Here is an 18,524-nt window from a genome sequence, read left to right on the forward strand (position 1 = left end):
TCTCCACCAGACATCCATAGAAATTCATCAAAGTTTTAGGTGCCATGCCAAATCTTCGCAAACCGCTAAGGAAGTAGAAGCGCTGCCGTGCTTTCTTCAGAATTGTACATACATGCTGGGTTCAGATAGGTCCTCTGAAATAATAACACTGAGAAATTTAAAGTAGCTTACCCTCTCCACCTCTGATCCCCTGATATGGACTGGTTCATGGTCTTCCAGCTTGCTCCACCTGAAGTCAATAATCAGCTCCCTGGTCTTGCTGACATTGAGTGAGAAGTTGTTGTTGTTGTGACACCACTCAGCCTGGTTTTCAATCTCCCTCCTATATGCTGATTCATCGCCATCTTTAATTCAGCCAACGACAGTGGTGTCATCAGAAAACATAAATATGATACTGGGGCTGTGCTTAGCCACATATTCATATGTGTAAAGTGAGTAAAGCCGGGGGTTAAGCACACAGCCTTGTGGCACACCTGTGCTGGTGGAGGTTGTGGAAGAGATTTTGTTGCCAATCTGAACTGACTGGCAATCCAGGTTCCAATTGCGCAAGGGGTATTGAGGCCAATGTCTTGAAGCTTATTGATTAGTTTTGAGGGGACAATAGTATTGAATGCTGAGCTGTAGTTGATAAAGAGCATCTTGATATATGCACCATTGTCGTCTTTTGTTCCAGGCTTGAGAAAAGAGCCAGTGAAATGACATCTGCTGTGGATGTACTGCGCTGGTAGGCAAATTGGAGCAGATCCAAGTCACTTCTCAAGCAGGAGTTGATATGATTCATCATTAACCTCTCAAAACACCTCATCACTGTGTATATAAGTGCTGCTGGGCGGCAGTCATCGAGGGAGGTTACCGCTATTTTCTTAGAGACCCATATAATTGAAGCAGGTGGGTACCTCAGACAGCAGAAGCAAGAGGTTAAAGGTCTCCATGAACACCCCAGCCTGTTGATCAGAACATGCCTTCAACACTCGGTTAGGTACACATCTGTGCTAAATGCTTTTTGTGAGTTTCCTCCCAGAATCACCCAGACTCTGAGGTGCGATAGGACGTGGGAGTCCTTGTGCAGGATTCTCTGAAGGTTAACTTGCAGGTTCAGTCAGAACGAAGGAAGGTGAATGCAATGTTAGCATTCATTTCCAGAGAACTAGAATGTGAAAGCAAGGATGTAATGCTGACGCTTTATAAGGCATTGGTGAGACCACATTTGGAGTATTGTGAGCAGCTTTGGGCTCCAAATCTAAGAAAGGATGTGCTGGCATTGGAGATGGTCCAGGAGAGGTTACAAGAATGATCCCAGGAATGAAAGGGTTAATGTACGAACAGCATTTGATGGCTTTAGGCCTGTACTTGTTGGACTTTAGAAGAGTAGGGGCGGGGGGGGGGTGGAATCTCATTGAAACTTAACAAATATGGAAAGGCCTAGGAGTGAGTGTGGAGAGGATGTTTCCAGTAGTGGGAGAGTCTAGGACCAGAGGGCACAGACTCAGAATAGAAAGACATACTTTCAGAACACTCTTTAGCTACAGTGTGGTGAATTTGCGGAATTTGGAGGCCAAGTCACTGGGTACATTTAAAGCGAAGCTTGACACATACTTAATTAGTAAGGGTGTCAAAGATTACAGGTAGAAAGCAGGAGAATAAAGTGGAGAGGGAAAATAAATCAGCCATGAGCTAATCTGAATGGCCTAATTATGGTTTTATGTTCTTCCAATTCCCACTGCTAAACCTGGTAAACTTTCTGTTCTCTCTCTGACCTTCCTTTTCCTTTAGTAGCATGCATGGGTCTTTGACATCTGCCATGTGTCTCAAATCTCTCTCATTATTCTGACCCTACAGCTTCTCCACCATTTCCCAAGCCAGCCTCCACCTCTGTTCCCCTGTTTACAGTCTGATCCTAAAGATCAATCCACCCAGTAGCCAGACAGCCTGGCTGTCTTGGACAAGAAACTAGGATAAAATATGCAAATTAGGCCCTACCAATACATTCAGTAGGATACTTAGGATAAACTTTTCAACTTCAAGACAGGAATTCCTGATTACCCATTCCCCATTACTTAGAGTCCAAAGGAACTGCTCAGTCAGAAATTTACAGTGTAATTGGGAAGCAAAATTCAGCAGCTAATTGTATCAATGCATCACTAACATTTTGAAGCACAATTTTAATTTGGAGCTTTCGATTATTTCCCAAAATGCACTCTCAGTGGTGAAGCTACCCCGACTGTTACTTAAACTTTAAAGCTACATGAATTAATTCATGAAGCAGATACAACTATTATTTAAAATCAGTGTACCACTGGGTGGTCAATAATTTTAAACATACATAGCCTAAAATACAAAGACGAGGAATTCTGCAGATGCTAGAAATTCAAGCAATACACATCGAAGTTGCTGGTGAACGCAGCAGGCCAGGCAGCATCGCTAGGAAGAGGTACAGTTGACATTTCGGGCCGAGACCCTTCGTCCTGACTTAGCCCGAAACGTCAACTGTACCTCTTCCTAGAGATGCTGCCTGGCCTGCTGCGTTCACCAGCAACTTTGATGTGTGTAGCCTAAAATAGTTCGCTTAAGTACAGAGTTAAGTTTTGCTTAACTAGTCATGTAATGCTTTTTTTTATATAATATGCAACTCATTACATAAAGCATTGATTTTAGCCACACACACAAAATATTCAAATGTAATGCTTTCACTACATTCACATTTTGGCTTTTTGACAAGGTTTTTGACAAGATCCACATGGATCCTCAGAAGACACAGCTGATAGATTAGTCTCATACCTTCTCAACGTCAGACAGAGAAGACAAAGCCTGATTCTGCAAAACCTCAGGGGCTGTAAATGCTCGCAGATCTTGGTTGGAAACCATTTCATCAGTGTAAGAAATATTGCCGGAGGGTAACAATAGCAGAGACCACGGAGAGATGATAAAACCTAGAGCCATAGGATCAGCTGTGGAGAAATGAAAACATAAAAAAAGTCACTTAGATATTCTCATCCTTCGCACCTCGATATCCCAGGCCCTTGTTAATGTACGCTATCTGATCAAAACATCAGAGATTGTATATTGTTGTGCCTGAGAGACAGAGAGATGGAGATGTATTGTACTGCAACAGACACTTATTTGAATTATGATGGTCAGCTTTCAAATATCAAAGTTGACATCTGACATGTTACCATACAATTGTTTTTAGGCCACTTGAAATTAACCAGTGTTTTTTTAAAATCACAAGAGATTTGTTCATGTACATCTGCAATCTCTTCAGTTCCTCTACATTATTTAAAAACTTAATTTTGTCTTCTTGCATTTTGTCAGTTCTCCTTTGTGTTAACCACAACAAACAATTTTATGCTGATGTATTTTTTGAATCCTATTTCTGAAAGAATCTATCTAGAATACATGTGGTGAACAATAGTGATCCCAGCAATGATCATTTCAGACCACTAAATTCCATCATTTGCCAGTTTAAGAACTGCATTAAAAATTCCTGCTGTGGTTAGTGATTTGTCCTCACATGTTCTAAGCTTAGTTTGCCTTCTACAGATAATAAGCTATATCACTGTTATAAACAATATACTTTCTTCAGGGATCGCTCCCTACAGAACTCCCTTGTCTATTCGTCCCCCTCATCCCTCCCCACTGATCTCCCTCCTGGCACTTATCCGTGTAAGCGGAACAAGTGCTACACATGCCCTTACACTTCCTCCCTTACCACCATTCAGGGTCCCAAACAGTCCTTCCAGGTGAGGCAACACTTCACCTGTGAGTCGACTGGGGCGATATACTGCGTCCGGTGCTCCCGATGTGGCCTTTTATATATTGGCGAGACCCGACGCAGACTGGGAGACCGCTTTGCTGAACATCTACGCTCTGTCTGCCAGAGAAAGCAGGATCTCCCAGTGGCCACACATTTTAATTCCACATCCCATTCCCATTCTGACATGTCTATCCACGGCCTCTTCTACTGTAAAGATGAAGCCACACTCAGGTTGGAGGAACAACACCTTATATTCCGTCTGGGTAGCCTCCAACCTGATGGCATGAACACCGACTTCTCTAACTTCCGCTAAGGCCCCACCTCCCCCTCGTACCCCATCTGTTACTCATTTTTATGCACACATTCTTTCTCGCACTCTCCTTTTTCTCCCTCTGTCCCTCTGAATATACGTCTTGCCCATCCTCTGGGTCCCCCCCCCCACCCTTGTCTTTCTTCCCGGACCTCCTGTCCCATGATCCTCTCGTATCCCCTTTTGCCTATCACCTGTCCAGCTCTTGGCTCTATCCCTCCCCCTCCTGTCTTCTCCTATCATTTTGGATCTCCCCCTCCCCCTCCAACTTTCAAATCCCTTACTCACTCTTCCTTCAGTTAGTCCTGACGAAGGGTCTCGGCCTGAAACGTTGACTGCACCTCTTCCTACAGATGCTGCTTGGCCTGCTGCGTTCACCAGCAACTTTGATGTGTGTTGTTTCAAAATATTAGTGTGTTTTTTTCCTCTTACAGGCTTTTGGTTTATTTAGTGAATTATGATGGTTATATAAACAACAAGACACAACACTAGCAAAACAATAAGAACATCTTATCTTGCTTGTGTTAAGAATATTTTGAATACACTTTACATTATAATTAAGTAGATATACACTAAAAACCCTTACGGGAAAAAAATCACGCTTAAGATTTTGAAGCAAATGCAAATAATAATATTACTACCCTGTTCCCAACTACTACAGATCTCAACTCCTTAAATAAAATAAAACTATTGTTAATTTGTTATCCATACACAATCTAATTTCTACACTTCATTATTCCATGCATATAATGTTCATATTTTGTCATTCGTATGCAAATACATTTAACTGGGATCCAAGAAATTAATAAAAATCTACTCCATTTTGGCAAACAAGCCATCAGAACTACCACAAAATAGTCTGAAAAACTGTCAAAGTGTAAATAAGACAATAAGACACAGGAGCAGAATTAGTCCATTTGGCCCATTGAGTCTGTTCTGCCATTCAATCATGGCTGAACCTTTTTTCTCCTCCTCAGCCCCACTTCCTGGCCTTCTCCCCATAACCTTTGATGCCATGTCTAATTAAGAACCTATTAAGCTCTGCCTTAAATACACAGCAGCCTGTGGTGCTAAATTCCACAAATTCTTCACCCTCTGGCTAAAGGAATTTTTCTGCATCTCTGTTTTAAATTGATGTCCCTCTATCCTGAGGCTGTGTCCTCTTGTCCTAGACTCCCCCACCATGGACTATATAAAAAACACACAGGCCAGGCTGTCCCTTAAGGAAACCATGCTGACTTGTTCTGTCTTGTCCTGTGTCACCTAGTGCTCCATAACCTCATCCTTAACAATTGACTCCAACATCCTCCCAACCACTGAGGTCAGGCTAGCTGGTCTATAATTTCCTTACTGCAGCCTTCCTCCTTTCTTAAAGAGTGGAGTGATATTTGTAATTTTCCGGTCCTCTGGCACCATACCAGTGTCCAATGATTTTTTTTGAAAGATCACTACTAATGCCTCTACAATCTCTACTTGCTACTTCTTTCAGAACACCAGAGTGCAGTTCATCTGGCTGGGTGACTAATGTACCCTTAGGTCTTTCAGCATTTTGAGCACCTTCTCCCTTGTAATAGTAACTGCACCCACTTCTCTTCCCTCACACCCTCAGTACTCATTTCAAAGAAATAAAGATGAGATTAACTTTACTTGTCACATGTACATGAAAGCCTACAGTGAGAATAGCATACTTTATACTTTATTGTCGCCAAACAATTGATATTAGAACTACAATCATCACAGCAATATTTGATTCTGCGCTTCCCGCTCCCTGGATTACAAATCGATAGTAAATATTAAAAATTTAAATTATAAATCATAAATAGAAAATAGAAAAATGGAAAGTAAGGTAATGCAAAAAAACCGAGATGCAGGTCTGGATATTTGGAGGGTACGGCCCAGATCCGGGTCAGGATCCGTTCAGCAGTCTTATCACAGTTGGAAAGTAGTTGTACCCAAATCTGGCCATACGAGTCTTCAAGCTCCTGAACCTTCTCCTGGAGGGAAGAGGGACGAAAAGTGTGTTGGCTGGGTGGGTTGTGTCCTTGATTATCCTGGCAGCACTGCTCCGACAGCGTGTGGTGTAAAGTGATCCAAGGGTGGAAGATTGGTTTGTGTGATGTGCTGCGCCGTGTTCACGATTTTCTGCAGCTTCTTTTGGTCTTGAACAGGACAACTTCCATACCAGGTTGTGATACACCCTAGAAGAATGCTTTCTACGGTGCATCTATAAAAATTAGTGAGGGTTTTAGGGGACAGGCCAAATTTCTTTAGTTTTCTCAGGAAGTAAAGGTGCTGGTGGGCCTTCTTGGCAGTGGACTCTGCTTGGTTGGACCAAGCCAGGTCATTTGTGATATTGACCCTGAGGAACTTAAAGCTGTTCCACTTGCGCACCACTGATGTAAATTGGGTCCTGCGGTCCACTACTCCTTCTGAAGTCAACAACCAATTCCTTCATCTTGCTGATGTTGAGGGATAGGTTATTGTCTTTGCACCATGCCACCAGGTTCTTAATTTCCTCTCTGTACTCAAACCCATCATTACCTGATGCATTTACATCAAATCAAATCAGCAACAACTGTGCTGAGCAACCCGAAAGTGTCGCTATGCTCTTAACACCAACCTAGCATGCCAACAATTCACGAACCCTAACCAGGTATCTTTGGGTTGTCATAGAAGACTGAACACCCCGAGGAAACCCACGTGACCCTGGGGAAAATGTACAAATTCCTTACAGACAGCGGTGGGAATTGACCCCTGATCTTACAGCTGGCCAATGTTCCCTCTAAGGTGTGAGCGTGCACGCATCTTTTGCTACTAGCACACAAAGGAATTTAAACTGTGCACAAAAGGTTGTCACCCTCTGCCCCAATGGCATGTTAAGGATATTTCATGATTGTACACAATTACAATTCATTTTCAGATTTCTGATGCGGACGGTGCTGACATATAGTTTGCAATGATTTGTCTGCAGATTTTAGAACTGGCTTATTTATACAATTTTTATTGAAGAAATTATTGATTCACTATGTCAAATTCCAAAGAAGTAAAGGATGTGAAGTGAAAATAGAACTGCTGGTTCATTGAAAGCAAACTGGCTTCATGAAGACCAATTTGAATAAATTTTAATGAATGGCTGATTTGAAGAGCTTGAGCGTGGCTTTGGGCTGGGCAATGAAATCTGGGCCCAGAGCCTTTCACAGCAATAGTGCCTGGATCCTAGTGCGAGGCACAATGCGCTATTTAGATCATTTAAACGCCGGCCCAGTTTGAAGGCGAAAGCTGGTTTTGCTAGCTCTCCGTGATGTTCTCTCCTCTCTCCAGGGCATGGAGCTTCTTGCTGTTTCGTTGTTGGGTCAATTTAAACACTGGCCCAGATAGACTGAAAAGACAAGGTGTTGGTCGGGGCAAGAACTGATTTCGCTCGTTCTCTGCAATGGTCATCTCCATGGTGCTGAGGCTATGAAGACTGTCCCAGCTGCTGTGGCCTATGCCCGCTAATATGATGAAATGATAAGCGAGGCTTTGGGGCTACTCCAGGCTGCTCCAGGGTTCGGGTCTGAGGACTCAATTTTGGTTCAGAATGCTGTTGTTCACTTGAAATGTTTGCATAATTTTTATTTATTTTTCTTTCTCTTGCAAATCGGATGTTTGTCTTTTATTTTTATTCCTTTTTTAAAATCGGGTTGTTTTGGTTTTCTTGCTTTGTGGTTACCTGTGAGCAAGCAAATCTCAAGGTTCTATAATTTATACGTTCTTTAATAATAAATGAATCCTGAATCTTGAAGCAGTAGAAACAGCTACACCGAAAGCTTATGAGATCAGGAATGTGCAGCCATGAGAAATATTCAGACACTCCACCTCTCCCGGAAGAGCCGGGATCTCCCGCATATTGATAGTGGCTCCCTGACGCCCAGAAATTATATACAATATCCCGGAAATAGATTTTTTTGAGAGGGAGAGGGAGAGCGAGCATCGTGATTGGTCTCCCTTCGTGCTAAGAGTGGTCCTCAACCACCAGGCCGTGAGGAAACAATATGATTTGGCGATATGAAACAATATGAGTCATTTGCACCTTTCCTCATTCCCTGTCACGCACTGTTGAACTTGAACGCACGCGAGGTCATTACCTGCGCATCATCCGTGTCAGCGCGGGAAGGAGATCAACTCCTCGAGCTTGTAAATGACAATGAGCTGAAAAGTTTGTTTGACATAACATCTCTGCCGGCATTCTGGATCAAAGTCAAGGCTAAATATCCTGAGATAGCCACGAAGCACTGAAAACGTTGCCTCCATTTCCAACATCATATCGCTGCGAAGTGGAGTTTTCTGCAATGAATGCAACGAAAACTAAATTGCGGAATAGACTGGACATAAGGAACCCCCTTCGAGTATCGCTGTCTCCCATCACCCCTCAATGGGACCGTCTTGTTGCAGGAAAACAAGCCCAGGGCTCGCACTGATTCAGCGATATTGGTGTGTTGCAATAATCTTATATGTTCATACGGAGAAAATATGCGCTGTGTGTTTAATATCCAAACGTTACATAAAATGTTATGATACTATTGACTTATCACCTATATTCTGGTCATGATTAACACCTGCCCCCACCCCCCGGTCGGCCGGTCCGCAAGAATATTGTCAATATTAAACCGGTCTGCGGTGCAAAAAATGTTGGGGACCCCTGCTAAGTAGACCTATCAGTTTTCTCTGTGGGCGGGCTTTACAGTCAACCTCAAAAATAATGACAGTGCTGCTCGCTGCACTGTTTGCAACAGTGACTTTTCTATTGCCCATGGTGGGTTAAAATGTAAAAGACATGTTGAGGTGAGTTTAACAGCTGTCATTACAGCATAGCTAACGTTATTTAAACTAGCTGGCTGGCTGCTAAGGAGCTACGCTACTGATGTCCTACGTCATGAGGCCAAACTCCCTGTAGACTTGCTTAAAGTTGTAATAGAATAAACATGATAATAAAATGTAATATAAGTACATATTTTAATGTCACATTTGCTGCATATACCCAACTTGATTTACAGATTAGACAAAATCACTGAACAAAGTCTTACATACACCCTTGGAGGTCAACGGGCGGGGGTGGGGGGGGGTGCTACCTCCCTGAAATGGTGGTGCTACCTCCCTGAAATGAGTTTTTGCAGGGTGGGATGTCTGAATATTTATGTACAGTACAGAAACTGGAGCTAGTTGTGTGTATTGTCCTGTTGCAAAAATTGCTCGAGAATTTATAAGTGGAAACTTGAGTTTTTAAAAGCATCATTTAGCAAACAAATCACTTATGGATGGTGTGCAAGCGCTTTGGCAAAAAAAATCCTTCTTACCCACTGAAGGCCTGCTACTTATGTTTTGTGAGAGTGCAGATGAATGAGAGTGAAAATGATCAAACCCAGAGGAGATCAAAGTTCAAAGCCCTTTACTAGATGTTAAAATGAATAATTCTACATATAAATTTCAGTGCGCACATGTTGTTATCACTGGGCAAAAAGTTGCACAGCAAAAGATTTTTGCACACTCTGGTCATTACAATTTAGAATGAACTTTGCAGCTAGAGCTGTAAAGCAATGCACTAACTGCTATACTACAGTGCACCCCTCCTGTATATTAAAATATAATTGAGATCGCAAATTGTATATAATAATACGTCTATGGTTTAAAATTACAGGGGTAATATTTTTTTCCCCAGGGAAGCTCATCCTCTCTAACTATTTATAGATGAGGGCTGGCCAGACTGCAATTGAAATCTAGTGTCTGTGCGCAAATGATATGACTCCTGGAAAAATCATCATGCATGTTGGCTTGCATTTAATTCACTAGTGAACGCAATCAATACAATTGCACAATAGCTAACTATACATTACTTTGTTCAGGAAATGTCTAGCTGGACATCTTACTCTCCTTCCACCACCTGAACCAAGTTCTCTTCTAAAGTGAAATCTGATTATGAAAATTAGCAATCTTGCTCAAGTACAACGAAATGCAAAAGTATACATGACCTTTTATGCAGGTGTCTGAAAGTACGGCTTGGCCTGAAAATCAGTAAGAATAGTTCATGCTTATTTGTTTAAAGATATCAACTAAACAAATATAAAAACACTGCAAAAGATCAGTTCTCTGACATGCACTATATAAAAAAAAATTATAAGTTCTCCAAAGTTTCAATCCTGGGTTAAATTATTGTTTGCATTTGCCAGACTACAAATAAACTATACTGCTAATGACTATGATACTAGGAGCAATGCAAGGTAAAAGGGGCACCATATCACTGGAAAACTACCCCCACCCACTCAAAGCATGTAGCTTGCCAGACAACTACAAAAGCAGCATTGAGGCAGCAGTGAAGATAGTTGTCCAGACTGTCTTGATGCAATTAGAGTTGCAGAGTGGCACTCAAACAAAGTAGATTATCAATTTAAATGCACAATACAAGGGTCTGTTTGCATTGCTAAATCATTCACACAACAATGCAAATCTTTGATTTCTACATACTGCAGAGCAGAGCAAATTCTACAATCACAGACAATTTACCAAGTTAATAAAAACATGTAAACTGATCTGCTTTACTTACAAAAATAAGTCTTATTTTAGGCAGCACCACAACAGCCTAAGACAATCTGATACATGGCATTATCAAGAAACATTACTGACCTGAAACGTTCATAATTTTTTCTTCAGAAGTTCAAAGTAAATAAATTATGTGTATGTCACTATACATTTATTTTGCAATTCATTTCCTTGCAAGCGTAAGAAAAAATACAACTTTTATGAAAAACTACATAAACAGACAAAAACTGACAACCAATGTGCAAAGGTCGACAAATCTTGCAAATAAAAATAAATATGACAATATGAGTTGTAAAGAGTAATTGAAAATGAGTCTGTAGGTAGTGAAATCACTCTGAGCTGTGATGAGTGAGTTAGAAACTCTGGTTCAGGGGTCTGATGGCTGTAGGAGGAATAGGTGTTCCTGGATCTGGTGTTGTGGGACCCAAGGCTCCTGCACTTTCTGCCAGATATTAGTTGCAAAAAGATGGCATGACCTGGATGGTGGGAGTCTTTGATGATGGATGCTGCTTTTTTGTGGCTACACTCCAATAAAATGTACTCAATAGTGGGAGAGCTTTGCCTGTGATGGACTGGGCTATATCCACCAATTTCTGTAGCTGTTTCAGTTCCTGGGCACTAGTGTTTCCATAACAGGACATGATGCAACTGGTCAGGATACTGCCCGCTGTGCATCTATGGAAGTTTGCCAAAATTTTCGGTGACATACCAAATCTATGAAGATTTCTAGCCTTCTTTAGATGCTGGTCCCAGGACAGCTTCTCTGATAAACTGATGCCAAAGAATTTAAAGTTACTGAGCCTCTCCACTTCTAGTCTCCAAATGAGGACTGGCTCATGGACCTCTGGCTTCTTCCTTCTGTAGTCAATAAACAGCTCTTTGGTTGTGCTGATGTTGAGAGGTTGTTGTTGTTGTGGTACCATTCAATTAAATTTTCAGTCTCCCTTCCTGTGTACCGATTCATCACTACCATTGATTTTGCTAATAACGGTGGTGTTGTCGGCAAACTTAAACATGGAATTTGGGCTGTATCTAGCCACACAATCATAAATATAAAGTGAGTAGAACAGGGGGCTAAGCACACAGCCTTGTGGTGCATCTCGGCTGATGGTGAATGCGTCAAAGTTTCCCAACAGATTTTAATTTAATCTTTGTTGTGTTTTCATAAAGTTTGCTTAACACTTCAGGTGTTATCTCACAGTAACAGGGATTGTGAATCTTTTTTTCCCTGTTATTTCATTTTATCAATAAACTTCTCATGAGAGCTGCACGTACAGGTGTACAGAGAAGTTGCGAAACATTACTAAATGTAATCAGGAGCAGGAAATACATTAGGCTTCAAAGGTGTTTATTACCCTGGTTTCAAAGTATTCTATTGGAAAATGATTCTTGCAGTGTACAAACATTAAACTTCACTTGCCCTGCAAACTTCCATTAAAGTAACAACGTCAGGAGACCACAGCCAGTTTGTCCTGGTGGTGCTCACTTCTGAAGGTTGTATACACACCAAATTAAACATTTCCAATCTTGTAGTTCTTTTCCATATTAGTGCAAGTTCAAGGGTGCTGTGCACCAATCAAGTATAACTCATTCTAGTTAATAAAGTCATACCCGTATCCTTTGGGATGGTGTTCACCTACGATTGGAAGTTGTTCCACAGCTTGGAGAGCACTTTGTGCTAGAATATCAGGCCAAATATGACAACAGCAAGCACCTGACAGCTGAAGATAGGTTTTCTGATTTCCACTCTTAAACAAAAGTATTACTCCAGATGATGTTACTGGAAATGCAACTCCAGGAACAAAACCCCAAAGATCAGCGGATAAATTGCAAGATTCCGACTACCATATTTCCCATACTCAATTAGTATTTAATTGGCTTGGGAACAGTACAGCACCATACTAATTCCTGGGAAAGAGCAGATGGTCCTACAATTGAGTAAGGAGAGTTATTAATAACTCGTTCAGAAGAATGAGAAGCAAACTCATTGAAATATGCAAACTCCAAGAGGAAATGAGGATAGAAGCTGATTGTCTAAAACTAGTCAACACAGTTGCCTGATAAGGGTGAGCCATTTAGGACTGTGAATGGGGATACATTTCTTTATTTTGCAGGGGGGTGGATTGGAGTTATATATTTTCTGATGCTCAGGCTTCAAATGCATTTAACGTCGATATTGATGCATGCTTTTGGCTACTAAGCAATTAAAATTTGGGGGAACAGGTAGGAAACAGCCAGAAACTTATTGAAACTTTTGGGAAGCTGACACAAAGAGGTTTTCATGATCCACTACTATTTTTAATAGTTTTGTATCTCAGCTACTCCATTTTTAGTGGTGAATATTCAATTTCTGAAACAGTTTGTAGATGACCTCTGCAAAGATACCCAGCCTGACATACTCTTGCACTCATTCCAATTACATGCCCGGCTTTGGCCATTTTTACGATGCCGTGAGCTCATGATTTCACTAGCAGTGGACAAAGAATGGTAATACCTCTGAATGTCATAGGGAAATGATTGGACTCCTTCCAGCAGAGCGTGATCATTAGAAGTCACAATGGCAGCATCAAAAGCTACCTATCTGAAAACTGGAAAAATCCAGTAGAAAGGCAAGAAAGGAATAACTTTGTCTGAGCTCATATTCACTGGTGGAGCTCCTGGTCTGAACCATAAGGATAAGACTCACCCCTATCAAAATTTTCATTATGCTTCTTTCTTGATAATATTCTACAGTAACCTGTGAAATTTTATCAAGAACACTGCCCTCATTATGGGCAGATTTCGTAAGACACATAAAGTAGGATTCATTGTGGAGTGCAATGACAGTCTTTCTGAGGATCCCAGCCGATGCCAGGACAAGGTCTGTTCGTATTGGCCCTATGGCTTGATTGCATGGGAATTCGTTACGCCTGGTGCTCAAAAGAAGAATCAGATAGTATGGTTTTAATTTCTCAGAACTCATCCATTCATCTGGCAAAACGGCATTTATGCAGTAGGGAGAGTAGGCTGCAATAATTCACGGGACCTTCCTGGGTACACATCATTAATCATAAAGATTTTTTTTTGCAGTGGTCACCAACCATTTGTATTTTCAGAAAGCGACTACATTTTTAATGAACAGCTAGGGTTTTATGCATGTGCAAGCTACAGGAAGACTACTGTCTAAGGAAATTCTCATGACTTCCCTGCCTGCAGTCCTCTTCTAGAAGGACGAATTCCCCTCTCAGTTGCATCATGAATGCCATGGTTTCCATGCAATAGTGAAGTACGTCACCAGCCACTGCATGGAATGAAACAGGGACCAAGTAGTTCAGACCACTGTGACCTTTATCCCACCTGCATTCTAAGCACCAGCACACTGACAGATCCTTGCCTGCAGCGTGTGATATATCTCAGTGACGTTGTTTTGAAATTATTAACAAGGTTACTGCCAGACCATTTCTCCCCCTCCTCCTTCTGCCTGTGTCACTTGGCAAGCTGTCTTAGAGCCCTCCCACATCTTCCTGGTTGTGGCCCAGTGAGACCACTTTTAAAGCAGCTTACTGCTCAAAGATTTGGTGATATTCAGTTTAATGACAAGTGTAAAATATTGTGAACCTGGCAGCTCCAAGGTTTAGCACACTCAGCACAAATGAGCTCCTCCTCAATTCACACAGAATGCTGGAGGAACTCAGCAGACCAGGCAGCATCTATGGAAAGAGAGTACGGTCGACGTTTTGGCACGCATGCTGCCTGGCCTGCAGTTCCTCCAGCATGTTGTGTGTGTTACTCGGATTTCCAGCATCTGGACATTTCTTCTCCTCAAATCAATCCAATCCAATTCAAGAAAACAAAGATCATTTTAAAGCCCAGATGTAAGGCCGCCTCCCTTCACCGCATGTTAAGTAGTTCAATGGAGCCCAGTGTAGTAGGGTTATTGCCCAAGATTTATCACCACTGCTTACTATGTAGACTACACATTTGAGCATGCAATGCAAGATTCTCTGTTAACAAGCATCGAGAGATACATAAATATTATTTTGAACAGCAGTCAAAATGCACACAAATGGTTGCAAAAGCACAAATGAATTGCACTATACAACTGAGTATATAGTTCATAATCTCCATTGGAAAATAAAATCAATGACAACATTTGAAGCGACAGCATACGTGATCAGATGTTCACACCGCATTCGGATCTGGTCTGAACCAGGTGTGCTTCAAACTTTATTGATGGTGGACTGCAAACATGGGAAAGAAATCAGCAACATCTTGTAAACAACTTAAAGTGCAGCCGAAATGTGGAATCCAGATTTTGGAAAGTGATTCACCAATACCAGGAGTCTGGAAAACTGAAGTTCCAATCATCAACTCTCCATGCTAACCACGCACCCCCCCCAAATTAACCCCAGACACTACCCACTTCCACCTTCTCACCCCACCTCCTGGAATTTAGAGTGAAACCAGAAGTCTAACTGCTTAGTGACAAGCTGATGAAAAGTTTAAATTATCTCAGACAGAACAAGTGAAAAACTTGGAAGACTACTGTTTTAGTTTGCATGTCCTACTGTAACCAATGATAGAAGCGGAATTCAAATAAACATTTTTTTTTTAAAAAGGAACGTTTAATGGCATTTGGGGGAAAAGAGTAAAATAGGACCAGTGTTTCAAAATCGAGTATAACAATGAGAACATGATACCACATAACAGGACAGGAGCTAGTTATTTGCATTTCACCCATACTGGCCTGCTGTTCTGGTTTCATCACAAATAATTAAATGATCTAAAGCAGTCATGGCATTTGATATAATAAAAGCCGCAGAGTTAATGCACCTTGTTATATTTACAATTTTTTTGAGGAACAGAGCATATTCTCATGAATGGAACCATTTATACAGGCAGCAGATAAAGAACAAGGACGTAAATATCTCCAGTTATCTTTTATGTTGCCATTCATACTGTGGATTCTGTTTAATTGGGACACATCAGAACCAGGACATTTTGGCCCAGTTAAGCGACCGTCCCAATTTGCCGAAGTTTCATGGAAATAGTTAAAAAGGTATACAGAAAAAAAGACAGTAACAAATCACTTACATGAAATGCAGAACAAATTATAATGCCACCAACAGTACTACAGTGTTACACTATTACAGTGTGAAATAAAACTATCAGTTCCTAATATCTACTGGAGGAATTTGTTCAGTGTATGCAATGAACAAAATCAGCACAGGCACCTAGTACAGATAATGAACTGGCTTCATAAAATGCTGTAGATGATTGCATCCTCCAAATCTTTATTTTCATTGCAACATTCAAGATAATTGTTGATAACTTCAAATTTATCATAGTTCATAACTTGTTGAAGTAGTTAAATGGTTTCATTTTCACTCCGGGCCATTTCTGGCATCTCCAAGCCTGAATGTTTGAAACCACATGAGCAAATCTGTTTTGATTTGTCTTGCTGCTTATTTCTTTCCAACTATCAGTGACAAAAATCATCACAGGTTTTTGAACACAAACACATGCAATTGACGCTATCTAAAAACTGTTCGCTCTGAGCATGGTGTAGCATCCCAACAGGCACACAAGTGCGTACAACTGATACTAGTAAGAACCTGTTCAGCAACAGTCTCCTGCCCCAATTACATGGCATTGTGTCCCAAATAAACAAAGCGAATCATGACAATTTTCTCCATTAGTTTCTGTTCTTTAAGAGTTGTGCCAAATAAGCCAGCAGTCCCCAACCACCGGGCCGCAAAGCATGTGCTACTGGGCTACGAGGAAACGATATGATTTGGCGGTATGAGTCAGCTGCACCCTTCCTCATTCCCTGTCACACCCACTGTTGAGGTTGAACGCACACGAGGTCATTACCCATGCGTCATCCATGTCAGCACAGGAAGGAGATCAACTCCTCGAGCTTGCAAGTGACAGCAGGCTGAAAAGTATGTTTGACATAACATCTCTGCCAGCATTCCCAATCAAAGTCAAGGCTAAATATATCTTGAGATAGTCACGAAAGCACTGAAAACGTTACTTCCATTTCCAACATATCTCTGCAATGAATGCAATGAAAACTAAATTGCGGAATAGACTGGACATAAGGAACCCCCTTCGAGTATCATTGTCTCTCGTCACCCCTCGATGGTACCATCTTGTTGTAGGGAAACAAGCCCAGGGTTCCCACTGATTCAGCAACATTGGTGTGTTGCAATGATTTTATATGTTCATACGGGATGTGTGTTTAATATCCAAACGTTACTTAAGATGTTATGATGCTATTAACTTATAAGTGACTTATAATTGACTTATCACTATATTCATGCGAAGAAAATATGCGCTGTGTGTTTAATATTAAATTCGTTAGATAAACCCTTTTAGAAACGAAATTGAGTGTATTAGCCACTTATCACCTATATTCCAGTCGTGATTAACCCCCCACCCCACCCCCGGACAGAATCGCCAAAGACAATTTGTAGAAAAAAAACGGCACGTACACGCATGCGCACTGGTGCCCGTGCAAGGCTTCATGGTCATTGTAGTCTTTCTCGGGGTAAACAACATATTTGACTGCTACTCTTGTCCGTTGGCAACCCTACCACCACCCCTCCCCCCCCACCAGGTCCGCCGGTTTGCAAGAATATTGTCAATAATAAACCGGTCTGCAGTGCAAAAATGGCTGGGGAGCCCTGAAATAAGCCATTGCCCTGATTAACTGAAGACACAATTAACTAGAATCCAATGTATTTGAAAATACACTGTTCCAATACTTTTGGTATTTCTGGTCACTAAGATATTCCAATAAATAATTGTACCAAAAATGCTGGAATCTTTTCCTCAGAATACCAAATTAATTGCAACATTCTAATTCAAAATATAAAGGCAATGCAAGGGATCTAGAGATTGTGCTGTGTTCCTCACAGGAACTGCATTTTCTAAATAAAACACTCAATTAAAGCTCAGCTGAACATATAGGAACCCACACACACATACAACTCGTCCGTTTGCTCTTTTAATAGAAATGGGTCAGGGAGCAGCCACTTCTCTCCAGAGGCAGATCAAGAAGTAAAATGTCTTGGAGGCGCTGTTCTCCCATTGAAATGAAATTTGACTTTCATCACTTGCTGCTGGAATTCCCAGAATTCAGGAAATCCAGCAACTGAAGCAAGGTAGGACTGATTAGTTCATTCACTGAAGCAACTTAATGGTGCTGATAGGAGGCAGGAGGCGGCTCACTCATCAGCTTCATTGTTTGCTGTTAGAACTGGGTGGAGCAGCACCTGTAGAGGGAAAAGGATAGTCAATGTTTCAGCTTGAGATTCTACATCAGAACTGAAAGCGTAGAGGAAAGATAGCCAGTACATGGAAGTAAGAGGAAGACTAGAAGATGAAAGGTGGAACTAGACCGGGATATTCAGGATGGGGTCAACAGAAGCTTAATATTGAGACAGAGATGGAACCAGATGAGGAAGAGGGAAAGAATAGAAAAAGTGAACAAAGGGAGAGTTGACACTGGATGGGCTGATGGAAGTAGGAAAGGAACAATGGAACACAGGGGAAGTGAATTACCTGACATTCAAAAATTAAAAATTTTTAATACTGCCATATAAATTGGCAGATAACCCAAGTGAAATATGAATATATAATTTGCATTTGGCTTCCACTCTGGTAGTGGAGAAGGCAGAGAACAGGCAGATTATCATTTTCTCACCCACTAGTTCCGAGGCTTGGCCTCAGTGTGAGACTTCTTTTCCCATCAAACCTCATCCCTCCCCCAAAGTTCCCCAATGCCCATCTTCCTTCCAATCCACACTCTGCCTGCTTTCCTGCCCCATAATCAGCTGAACGTCAGGTGGAACACTTGTAGGAATTTATATCTGGCTTAAATGTTTAATTTCTCTAGTT

The 18,524-nt window shown here is 41.4% G+C and overlaps 1 protein-coding gene across 1 annotated transcript in view; it reads right to left on the reverse strand.

The window, feature by feature from the left end:
• Positions 1-18,524, reverse strand: part of ptpn13 (protein tyrosine phosphatase non-receptor type 13) — a 260,769-nt gene that overhangs the window by 200,165 nt on the left and 42,080 nt on the right. Inside the window, exon 3 of the mRNA XM_072253123.1 lies at positions 2,779-2,948. Coding sequence (XP_072109224.1) covers positions 2,779-2,948 — 170 coding nt within the window. The remainder of the gene's footprint in view (positions 1-2,778; positions 2,949-18,524) is intronic.

This window comes from Mobula birostris, chromosome 3, assembly GCF_030028105.1.
Source record: "Mobula birostris isolate sMobBir1 chromosome 3, sMobBir1.hap1, whole genome shotgun sequence".
Taxonomy (NCBI): Eukaryota; Metazoa; Chordata; class Chondrichthyes; order Myliobatiformes; family Myliobatidae; genus Mobula; species Mobula birostris.